The following is an 11,410-nucleotide window of genomic DNA, read 5'->3' as shown; positions in this document are numbered from 1 at the left end:
TGATCATTCTTAATCCATTAAGATTTATTTAGTCGTTTACAATGCAAAATAGGTTTGCACTGGTCACTTGTGCCATTTGAAAATGTCCACCAGGTTAAGTGCAGAATGTAGTCCATTAGTCTTCCTTGACTATATGTATTAATTGCATTTAAAATCAAGTTAATGTGGATGTGAAAGTGAGGTAACTATCAATATATGACAAAGCAACCCTACTTACATAAGTTACATCATTGATTGTAACATTTAGTAAAAGTTAGTGTACTTTTTAACATCTTGTGTGTAGGTCTTATCATGGAGTATATTTTTACTGTGCTTTTGGATAGCATTAAATATGCAAAGCAAAGTGAAAGAATACATTTAATTTTGCAAGTAATTTTTTCGTGCAGAAGTATAGAAGGGTTACAGAACAGAGTTTTATCTGCCCTCTTTCTCACTGCAACTTTAAATGAAATGGTTTTCTTATGCTTTGCTTATTCACATAAATAGTAACGTGGAGACTTTTATTAATACTTAACAAGAAGAAGGCTTTCTCTTCCAATCTGTATTTTCCTGTTTGTGGTTCTCTTCTTATAGAACCTTTTCTTCCCATCTGTATCACAGCGGGTGCAGTTTAATAACAAACAAATACGTTTAGGTGATAGGGAGCAGTGGCAGAAGGAAATGACCTACTGCACCAACTGTATGCAACATTGGGAGGCAAAGTCCACCATTTCCAGCTTCTGACCTATCCCAGGGTAACAACAGGTGCAGAAAAGCACAGCCACACATTTTCCCATTTATTGTTCTGATTATATGCTTTTAAAAAAGTCTTTCATCAGCATCTAGATGTGCATAAATAGGTTTATATACATGTGTATGTATGTGTAACCATCACCAACTCCTTTCCTTTTTTTTAATTGAGTAATCAGTGATGATTTGAGGTGGTGGAGGGAAGGGAAGGGAAAGTTGCATAAAGATACAACTAATAATTTCCATTAATAGAAAAATAATGTTTCAAAATACCATTAAATAATGTAGGAGATTTTCACATTACAAATGAAAGGAAAGCATTGCTATAGAGGACCTAACAAGTAAATCCATCACACGTTGACAAGTGAAAATGAGGAAGTGTAAAGAAAAATAAAAGGAGTAGTAGAGGTGGAAGACTTTTTAGTTTGCAGTTGATGAAGGTCCCATAAACTTAATTAACAATCAACATCTGAGGAAAAATCACCTGCGACTGCATCATCTATGTTTCTTTTCTCATCAGATTTCTCAGTGGCAGTTGTGCCCAATGCAAGTATGCTGTATTACTTCCCATGTCCTAAACCTAGGAGGAAATGGTATGATGACATTTCATGTGCTTCTGCTCACTTTGTATTGGGCCTGAGCTAGGACCACAGCAATGCCTGAAGGTGCAGGTGGTGTTGCCTTTGGCTGGCCTAAAGCTGCAACAGTGAATTTTTTCTTATAGCTTTGGGTCTTTATTTTCCTAATGTAAAGCAAGGATTATGGACTCAGATATTTTTTTACAAAACAGTAGAATGGTTTATGTCTGCTGGACATGAACTCGTAAATTTAGTCTTATTTTCAGTTTGGTGTGGTGGTGTTGGTTTTTGTTTGTTTGTTTTGTTTTGTTTGTTGTTGGTTGGTTGGTGTGGTGTTCCCCCAATTGTTAAGAGCCTTATTGTTTCCTGCTACCATCAAAAAATGTACATTTGTTTTCCATGCCATAACTTGTGGGTAAAGTAGTTTGATGGATTTTTGGGCTTTTTTTGGATCTATTTTGGCTAATTTTTTTGAGTCATTTTGTTGAAAAGATGATATAGTGAAAGCATTTTTCTCTTTTTTCTGAGAACTTAAAGCCAAATGTGAATCCAGTTTAAAACAGTGTAAGAGAACCACTGAAGTTGGTGATAAGTATGGCTAAGAAATTGTTAAATGTTTTACATTGTTTCAGACAGCTTTATGGCAGATACAAGGTTTTTTTCTACCGTTAATTTAAATTGTAGTTGAATGTCTTCATTTTTAGTATAACATTTTGGGTTGTTCATCCAAGAACATACTGGAACAAATTTGGCACCAGCCACCTAAAAGGGAAATACACTGCTTTTGTTTCAGGTGATAAGTACCGACTGGAGCCTGCCAGCACTTGAATTTTCATGGAGTTTAAATGGAGATGTTAACAGATACTCAGCTCTGGATCTGAGGAAAAAAAAAAAAAATCAAAAGCCCTCAAGGCCTCAGTGATTTTTGGATGAGAGCAGTCAACAGAATAATACATTTCTGTATTGTCAGCACACTGTAGTCAGGATTGGTCTGAACTCGAGTTCTTCACAAAGGAGTCATGTAAATGGAAAACAGCAAAGGTCTTGTATGGAAGCCCTGTGGGACACCTGCAGTTACAGAATGAGGAACGAATTTACAATTTAATCAGTAGGAGAGAAACTAAGGGAACATAGGATAGAATCCACATGGTATTTGAATTCTAGGAGAAAAAAGAGCAGTATAAACACCAATAGATTTTTAAAAAAGTCATCTTCACCTGTGGCCTTGTTGTTATTAATTGTCCAGCTAAAGATCACAAGTTAAGGCATCAACTTTTAGTGGTCTTTTAATGCAAAGATAAGGTTTTATTTTTTATTTGCCCTGGTCTCTTTGTAGAATGCAATGTTGATTTGAAATGTCACCAAATTAATGATTAATTCAGTTTTATCAGGATCATTTAAATAAACTGGGTTTTTTTTCCGTGTGATGGATAGAATGTGATTGCTGTGAGCTGCAGTCTGAACCTGCTTTTGACATTTAAACATATAAAGCTGACTAGATATAACCATTGAGGTGCTAAATATATTTTACATCTACTTCCAACAGTAGAAATGGAAGTATTAAGAGATCTGGCTTCATTGTCATTGAACTGTGAAATATTCAACCTTGTCTGCCTGTGCTTAGTACTGTTGACTTTTTTATTTCAGTTAGAAGATTAAAATTAAATGCTTCATTTTTCGTTAGCTTTTGGGAATTAAATTGAAATTTAAGACTCTAAAATTTTTTTACTAAGATCCTCAATTTCACCAGTGGATTCTTGGAGGATATTCTATTTTCAAGGGCAAAGTAAAAAGGTTCATTGATCAAGTATGATATAGTGCAACATTTTTCTTATCAGAGCTCTTTATGTATATTTATTAAAGATCACATATTTCATATTATGCTTAACTGTATTGGAAGAAGTACTTCACAAAACATATACTAAACATAATATGGAGACTCTTTGACCATATTGTACTTCCTTTTAACTGCAATTCTCTGATTTTGATTTATTGATTTAAGGATTTAGTGGTCAGAAAATTGGAAAGTGCTTCTAGAATGAGGTTGCTGCGTAATAACCTGGGGACTGACATGTGCCAAATTTAACTATGTCAGTAAAAAAAGATAGTTTTTTCATCTTGAGAGATGATCACTGTTAATTAAGATAGACAAATAATTGGACTTTTTGCTGAACTGATGTGGTACAAGAAATAGGGTGATACTTTTTCCTTGGAGAAATAATTTCAGAGTTCTTTGGTCTGCAGCAGACATTTAATATTAAAGTTTGTTCTTGAAATAAATAATAGCCAAAATGTCAATACTTCTGGTTTGCAGAATAATCATAAATTCTTGACCATAAAACAGTCATAAAGGCATAATATTTTATCCACTGTATATTCATACATTGCATGCCATTACAATAGCTAGGTGATGAATCATTTGCTGTGTGTGACAGAACAAATCTGAAATACCAATGCTAATGTGAAATCTATTCAAAGTTGGAAGACTTGTAATATTATTTTACTTTAAAAATATTTGCAAAAAGAAAAAAAAAAAAAAAAAAAAAGAATGTTTTGCAGTTCAAACCAATACCAGTCCACTTTAAGACCATTACCTGAGTTTCAGCATCTGGCCATTGGGAAAGACATAGAACAACTTTTGCCGTCTTTTTGAAATGTCATCTACCTATTGTATTTTTTGCTCATTTTAATATATTTTGTGGATCTTAATGATAAGAAAAAGACCAGATTTAAAGTTAAGAGAGTATTTTCTGTGGACTTGAACTTGGGGAAACTTTAATGAGTAATGTATAGAATGTACTGTCTGTGTCCTGGGAGTTATAAATTTATGTACAAGACACTTTTTTTATTAGGCAAAAATCTCAAATAGGTTAAATGTGGGATAGGTTTTAAAAAGGTTATTTTTCCTCAGGAATTTTTATTTCTTTAACCATGGGTGATATTTTATTCTAATTCACCTCATATCTTATGCTAAATTTTACTTAGGATCAAAGCCATTCAAGTGCAAGATATGCCACTTTGCAACAGCTCAGCTTGGAGATGCCAGAAACCACGTCAAGAGGCACCTTGGGATGAGGGAATACAAGTGTCATGTCTGTGGGTGAGTAAATTGAAACAGTCTCCACCATGGTTAACCAGGAGAGGAGCACAGAATATGCATTGTTTCAGAATTGAAAACTGTGATGTGAGCAAGAGTGGCTAAAATTATGCATGCATATCCTCCTTTCCATTGTTATGGTAAATTCCTTAAATACAGTTATGACATTCTTTTCCCACTTCTAATCCTGCACTGAAGATGAGCAATTTTATGGGCTACAAGGTCAATTTGAACCTGTAATCTGTAAATTGACTAAATTATAGGATGTTCATTCACATTGCCAGGGAGAACTGTAAATTCCATTTAAAGACATAAAAAATATATAATATAGACTTTACTGTGTGGGGTTTTTTCTTTTGCTATACTGTTATAATTTTAGTACCATTAACGGATTTCGGGACTCCATTAGGGTTTTCATTCTTTATGAAAACAAAACAGAAGACAGATTTTTCAAACAAACGGATCTAAAATATTGAAGGCATAAGACTTTTAAAATAAATTGAAGTCTTTTATGTGTTCTTGTGTTCCTGTTTGTTACCCAAAAAAATCTTATTTTTCTTTTAACAATCGTTATTTCCTTAGAAGGATCGTTCATAATGTTTAATTGTCCTTCAAATGTGTTGCATTTAATAGGAGGCATTGAGACTCCTTAATGCAAAACTAATTAATTTAGCAGAAATGTTTAAAAGGTTTTAAAATGCCATGGCATATATGGTACATCATAGGACATTCAAAGTTGGATTTTAATACCCTAGTTCTGATTAAAAATATATTTTAATGTTATTACGCTGAAGAAATTCACTAATATATGCATCATATAAAAACATTTTACGCAAACCTATGTAACCTGCTATAGCAGCCTCATGGCTAATGTGTAGAAGAGCACAGGTTCAATTAGATGGTGCTGTGCATACATGCATGGTGTGGTGTGATGTTGGGGATAATATTCAGCAGGAGGAGGTTTTTTAGCCTTGGTGTACCAATCTGCTGCAGGACAAAGTGAGTTGCACATTTTAGAAGACAAGTGAATCTTCATCTGAAGACGCAGCTGAGTGATTTTCACTGATTCATCTCTCTGTTTTTCTAATAATTTTGCATGTGGCATTATGAGATACTTTGGATGAGTTTATTCACTTAAGAAAATGAATTACTGACTTCTTGGAATAAGAAATAAAAATGAATGAGCCCAGTTCTTAAGTCCACAGTATATCAGTAGTAGAGTAACTTGTGCTACTCCTTATTTTGAAGAATAGTTAAAATGAATAGGTGGTAAGGTATTTTATATTGTTTTAAAAATCTTATTTGCTGTCTCTGCCTTATCAATTGCCAAGAACTTGACACGGAAGATAGTTAAAAACTACAGACCCACCAATGTGCTTAGCAAAGGCTAAAGTCTCTTCCTTAGTTGTCCACAAACTTGACATGGGCTGTTTGTTCAATTTCCTTTAGACTTAAACTGAAAATCATTGTATTATTCAAATTTGTCACTGTGAGAGCAAAAGTTAAAAAAAAAAAATTTAAACCAGCAAATATGGTATCTTTTACAAAAAAAGAAGAGAATGAAAATTATTAGGATTTGGCATAGTGCCTCATTTTTTCAAAAACTCATTCTATCACTTCAGGATTGACGTGTCTGACAGAACCTGTCTCAGAAATTGCACAACTCTCGGCTGGGATTCACAATAGTTATGGAAGAGAGAGAGAGCAAAACATGTATGAATGATTTAAACTTTGGATTGAAATGGTAGTCACTTTCCTAAGCTGATTGCTTACTCTGTGTTGCTGACATGTCATACCTGGTAGCCAGGCAGGTACTTATTTTCCATTTTTGTGTATTGTTAATTTGCATCAACAACATGGAGCTGTGCTATTTAGATATGGCAAAACAATCAGTGAAGAGACATACACCACAATACCCTGTATTTACAAAAATCTGACTTATATCCCTATGCACATTTGGTGCACATTTCACTTAATGTGCACCAAAAATGTATTTTAACAATCATATACTAGCACTGATCTATTTGGAAAAGCCATTTTTGCACTGTAGCTAGCAGTTCTGAAGAATTGATTGGGATTTAAAGGAGGAATGGCCAGAGCAGTTTGAACCATAGTCCATATAATGAATATGCGATCTTGTACGTGGAAGAGGAGAAAAAAGTGTTAATAGCCTGTGCTGTATTTGTGCTCTTTTAATTGAAAGGACTGGGTGGCTTGTTGGTTAAAAAAATAAAGTAGCAACATAAAAAAGGATAAAATTGCTAGGATTGGCTATCGGATTAGTGGCACTATAGAGCATTGGTACATTAACACCACTGACAATGTCAATTCATTATCATTGATGGCTAAATAATCTTAGAAATGCTCAGTGGACCTATTAGTTCCTGAACATAAGCAGCTCATGCTGCATTTCTTCATTAGCTTTAATTGCTATAAATTTTACCTTTTTAAAAATCATGCTTTAAAAGGTGAAGTGATCTTTCAGGAACATTAACTCTGTAATTTTGTCACAAACAGAAGGTCCTGCACTATGTTTTCTTTTCTACAGTAGTTAATATTCTATCCTCTGACTTTTAGATTCTCAGTAATAAGCCCTCTGCTAGTTGTGAGGATAAATTGTGTTTCAAAAGCTTTTGAATCTGCTTGGGCACTTTTTAAAGGTGAAATGTCAGTGCAACATCATGGTGTGGTCTCAAAATACCACGTTTTTTAAAGACAAATTATTTCAAAATTTTGGTCTTGAAAAGAAGGCAAAAGAAAAAAAAGCAAAATGCGTATTACTGGTGTTGTTTTAGGAAGGTTTTGCTGTGTCTCAATTTTCCAAAGGATCCTCATATTTACACGCTACAAAATACACAATATATAATTCAGCTAGTTGTTGAAAAAGGCAGTAATTTTGCTGTGTTCTTTTATTTTTTTTAATTGAAGTTCAGGGTTTGTTTTTCTTCAGCTGCACAGCAGAAACTACGTGACACAGAAATTGGACACCGCTAATGTTTTAACATTTGGAATAAACCGTCTGCTACTCATTGCCTTATCGCAGATGTGTGTTAATTGTTTTCTTTTCCATACCCATGGCTGTAAAATATATGCCATTATTTCAGGGGTAATGTCTATTTTCTGTGTGACTTTCTCTCAGTTTTGAAAGTCTGACTCTGAAATTGGCTGATACTCTGGGTTAAGTGAACAAATCTTGGTTGCCCAGCATTTAAAATTTTTGTTTCATTTGCCTGGTGAAATGCTGTGAAAAGGCTTGTCATGCACTTTTCAGATTTTATCCCTTAAGTAGGATAGGAAAAATGCATTGTTCTGCAGTTGAGATTTTGAACAGAATTCATAGGCAATGTTTGATTTAAAAATATGTCTATTACTCCTTTGCCTTTTTCTTGCCTTTGCTTTTAGAAACAGAAATTTGGGGTATGTAGTTACATGTATCAAGTAAGAGTGGCTGCTTCCTTCTTTTTTTTTCCTCTCTCCTTTATGACCACTTAAAAATCGATTGAAGAAGATGGGTATAAGGTAGGTTTGGATTGTTAGGAAAATGTTCAGTATTTAAAATGTGCACGTAAACATTTTTTGCTACATTCCTACAATTTGAGAGGCCAATTTTAGCAATGCCTTTATAATGTTTATTACACATGTAGTAGCTAATGTATAGTAGTCAAGTGTTTTGAGAACAAAAGTAAGCCTTTTTAGATACAAAGGAATTTGGAGGGGGGGTCGAAAAGATGATTTTTTTTCCCTGTATTTTGCTGGAGTAGTTATGTCTTGAAATTTTTTGATATGGTGTTTTTGTTTTTTATTGTATGTTTTTGTTGTTTTGTTTATTTGGGGTTTTTTGCTTTGTTTTGGTCTTTTGGTGGCTGGAGGTATTAGTCTTTATTTTCTTTCTGCTTCTTAGTTCTCTATTTGCTTTGAAACTCCTTTTCTCCATTAATTCTGGAGATAATGTAGGATGTTCTGATAAATATTTTGCTAAATTCAGTTATTTCCTAAAGCCTCGTATACATAAAATTTGGGGACAATTATAGTGTCCCAAGCACGGAAATAACCTCACTTCTGCTGCTGTTGTTAATGCTAAGAGTAATTCAGAGATTTGTATGAAGTTCAGTATTTTAATGACACTGGTTGATTGGAGAATGTCTAAACAAAACTACTCACCTGTATTGAGCATAGGGACTAATAGATCTTTGTTCTTGATAAATAAGGATGTGCTTTGACCAGCTGCATAAGAAAAAAAAAAGGGCTCCTGTTTGTTGTTTCTGAAAAATCTTCTAGATTTTCAGATTTTTTTAACTGACTACTATTAATACAGGATACTTTTAGTGAAAAGCTGCTCTTAAGATTGCCTTTAGCAAGCAAAAAAGACTTAATTGTAAATTTATTGGTAGGAGCAGGAAAAACATTATCTTTTCAAGGATGCCCTAACGTACTGTAATGTAAATTAATTATTTATACTTGTGCAGTTTGGTAAATCTTAAATAGAAAGTTGCTACTCCAGTAAAACTATTTTTGTGTGGTATTACCTAGTTTTTGTGCATTAGAAGGGATCTCTGTGTAGATGATTATAATGTCACTTTCTGACCTTTGCAGCTTGAATAATTGTAAATCATTGCTTCATAACGTGTCAGAGAATGTCTGTACTAGGGAATTAAATGGCAGAATATAATAGACCAAATTATTGCCTGTCATGTTTTCAACAACACAGTTAGTATTTGAGTTACACTTAATCATTACGTGCATTAGCAACTTCATTGGAATCCAGCTTCAGGCTGAGCATGAAATACATTACATTATTTAAACCTCTAATGGTAGAAGTCATTTATTTGTGTTGAAGTGTACAACATGCAGAGTTTCATAAAGCAAGGAACACTTGAGAGCTTAATTTATCCAAATCAAAGTCTAAATGCAGATAAACACAAGTGGCAAAAATTAGTAATTTTTATAGTCTGGAAATATTTAAAAATACATGGTTGTGGGTAATTGTAGGCAGCAGGAATAAATTAAAATCACTATTTTTAGTCAGCTCTGAGAATTAAAACTTTTATATCTAAATAATCAAATGCATCATGAAATTGCATTTTTGAACGAACAATTAATTATACACATCATGTCTACAGATGTGTCCAAACAAAAAATATATGTTTGGTGCAGCTGTTTAGATCATAGATAATTGCATGTGAAGTGACTGTTCCAGATCCAGCTATTCTTAGTTTCTCTATCTGCATTTTGCGATTTGGTCCTATCATACTTGTGTCCACATTTACTTTAGTAAAGAAAAATGAGGTGAACCTACATAGCAGCTTTCCAAACTTGCATATGGTTTAAAAAATTAACAAGGAAATGATAAAAAATATACAAAGTTAAGTAACATATGTGTTATGTGGTCTTGCCTTTTTTTGTTCAGCTGTCTTATCATTTTGTTAGATTTGCAAACTTGACCTTCAGGACATAGTCTCTCTTTTTACTATTTAAGAAAACTACTTGAAGTGGAAATAATTTACTTTTGTTCAGAAAAGCTCCCAGCACCTTTAAACAACTGATGCAGATCCCAGGATGTGTTGTGCAAGACTGTCCTGGCCTGGAAGTCTGCCATGGAGTTTGCTGGAGTTGGCTGGTAGGAGACTTCTGTACAGGCAGTAGAAGGACTCTTCTGTTTGAGACTGCTGTTAACAATTGACACAGGACAATCGAGACCAGCTTTCCCCCTTAATAAAAGTGCTTTTAGTGATTTGTATGCTAAATGGGATTACAATAATGATTTAGTTGTGCTTGCTGAAGAGCGAAGGTATATAAGGGACATACTTACATTGTATATTTTATCTGGACATACAGGGAGCTGGGAAGAGTCCAACTCAATGCATTTTCAAATGACAGCTATTGAGATGCACAGAGGTGTGGCACCTGTAACTACTGCTTTTACAGGCATGCATTTTTAATGTTTTAATTTACTGTAGATTGCTTTGATGTCCAAGACATATGCACATCCACTAAGCCATAGGCACCTCCCTCTGAACACATCCTCTGGCCACACAGTGTGGGTTTGAGCCCTTTCTGAGGATACAGGCACTGTGACTAATGGGAAATAGTCTGATGCTGCAAACATTGGTGTTAAACATTTAGTGCTAAGGCAAGCAGCAGTCCTAAAATTCAGTATCCCAACTCAAAAAGGGACTTCTGTCCTTATCATCATGGTTTAGAAAGATTGTCCCAAAGGTTGGGAAAGATACTGTTAAAAAATGCCATCAGCTGGCGGGATGAGGTGGCAGAAAAGTTAGCTTTGTTTTGGTGACCATGAGAAGAAGGGGGATGAGAGTTGTTGGTGTGAGTAGTTGGTAGTGATGGCGAGAGAGGTTTGTTTGCTTAAAATTGTGGTTGGGTTGTTTTGTCAATAGGCTGAAGTGGCATGGTTTGGGTTTATATCCAGAATTCAGAAGGCTTGTATTTGTTTCATTTTTCGTTTTAATCCTTTGTGTGTAGGAATTGCATCAAGCTTCTAATTCAGCCATGATTTTCTTTGCTGCTTTTAGCAACTTTACTTTGAAATTTAGAGGAAAAATAATTAACCCTAATCTTAATCAATGAATGTTGCTTCCCTAGTACTAGAGGGTTTGGTAAACGAATTGGGATGTTACCCAAAAAGGGACAAAATAGATTCTGATTTGTTTTATACCTTTAACTGTAAGTTGTTGGAATGCCCTCAGTTTTAACCAAAATGTATCTATAAGACTTGACTGCCAAATCAATCTCTTGAGGCATCTTGGATTTCTTTTGTGTCCAGTTTTACTTGCCTCAAATGTATTACTGTAACATAGCTTCTTTGGTGGTTACTGCTCAATCCATTGGAACACCCCAGAATCTCAGAGGATGCAGTGTGCAGTGCATCCACATTTTCTTTCACATTTAAATCGTCAAAAAACAGACTTAACTTTGGTTTTCTTTCCAGTGATTTTTCCTCCTGTTTGCACTGTAACGACTGGAAATTGGTTTGCTGCGTTTAGTACAA

At 34.4% G+C, this 11,410-nt stretch overlaps 1 protein-coding gene across 3 annotated transcripts in view; it reads left to right on the top strand.

The window, feature by feature from the left end:
• Nucleotides 1-11,410, top strand: part of ZNF407 (zinc finger protein 407) — a 332,122-nt gene that overhangs the window by 32,020 nt on the left and 288,692 nt on the right. For all 3 annotated transcript variants that reach the window (XM_059857216.1, XM_059857224.1, XM_059857233.1), the window contains exon 3: nucleotides 4,293-4,407. In XM_059857216.1, coding sequence (XP_059713199.1) covers nucleotides 4,293-4,407 — 115 coding nt within the window. The remainder of the gene's footprint in view (nucleotides 1-4,292; nucleotides 4,408-11,410) is intronic.

This window comes from Haemorhous mexicanus, chromosome 1 (genome assembly GCF_027477595.1).
Source record: "Haemorhous mexicanus isolate bHaeMex1 chromosome 1, bHaeMex1.pri, whole genome shotgun sequence".
NCBI lineage: Eukaryota > Metazoa > Chordata > Aves > Passeriformes > Fringillidae > Haemorhous > Haemorhous mexicanus.
This window is presented reverse-complemented; position numbering and strand designations above follow the sequence as displayed.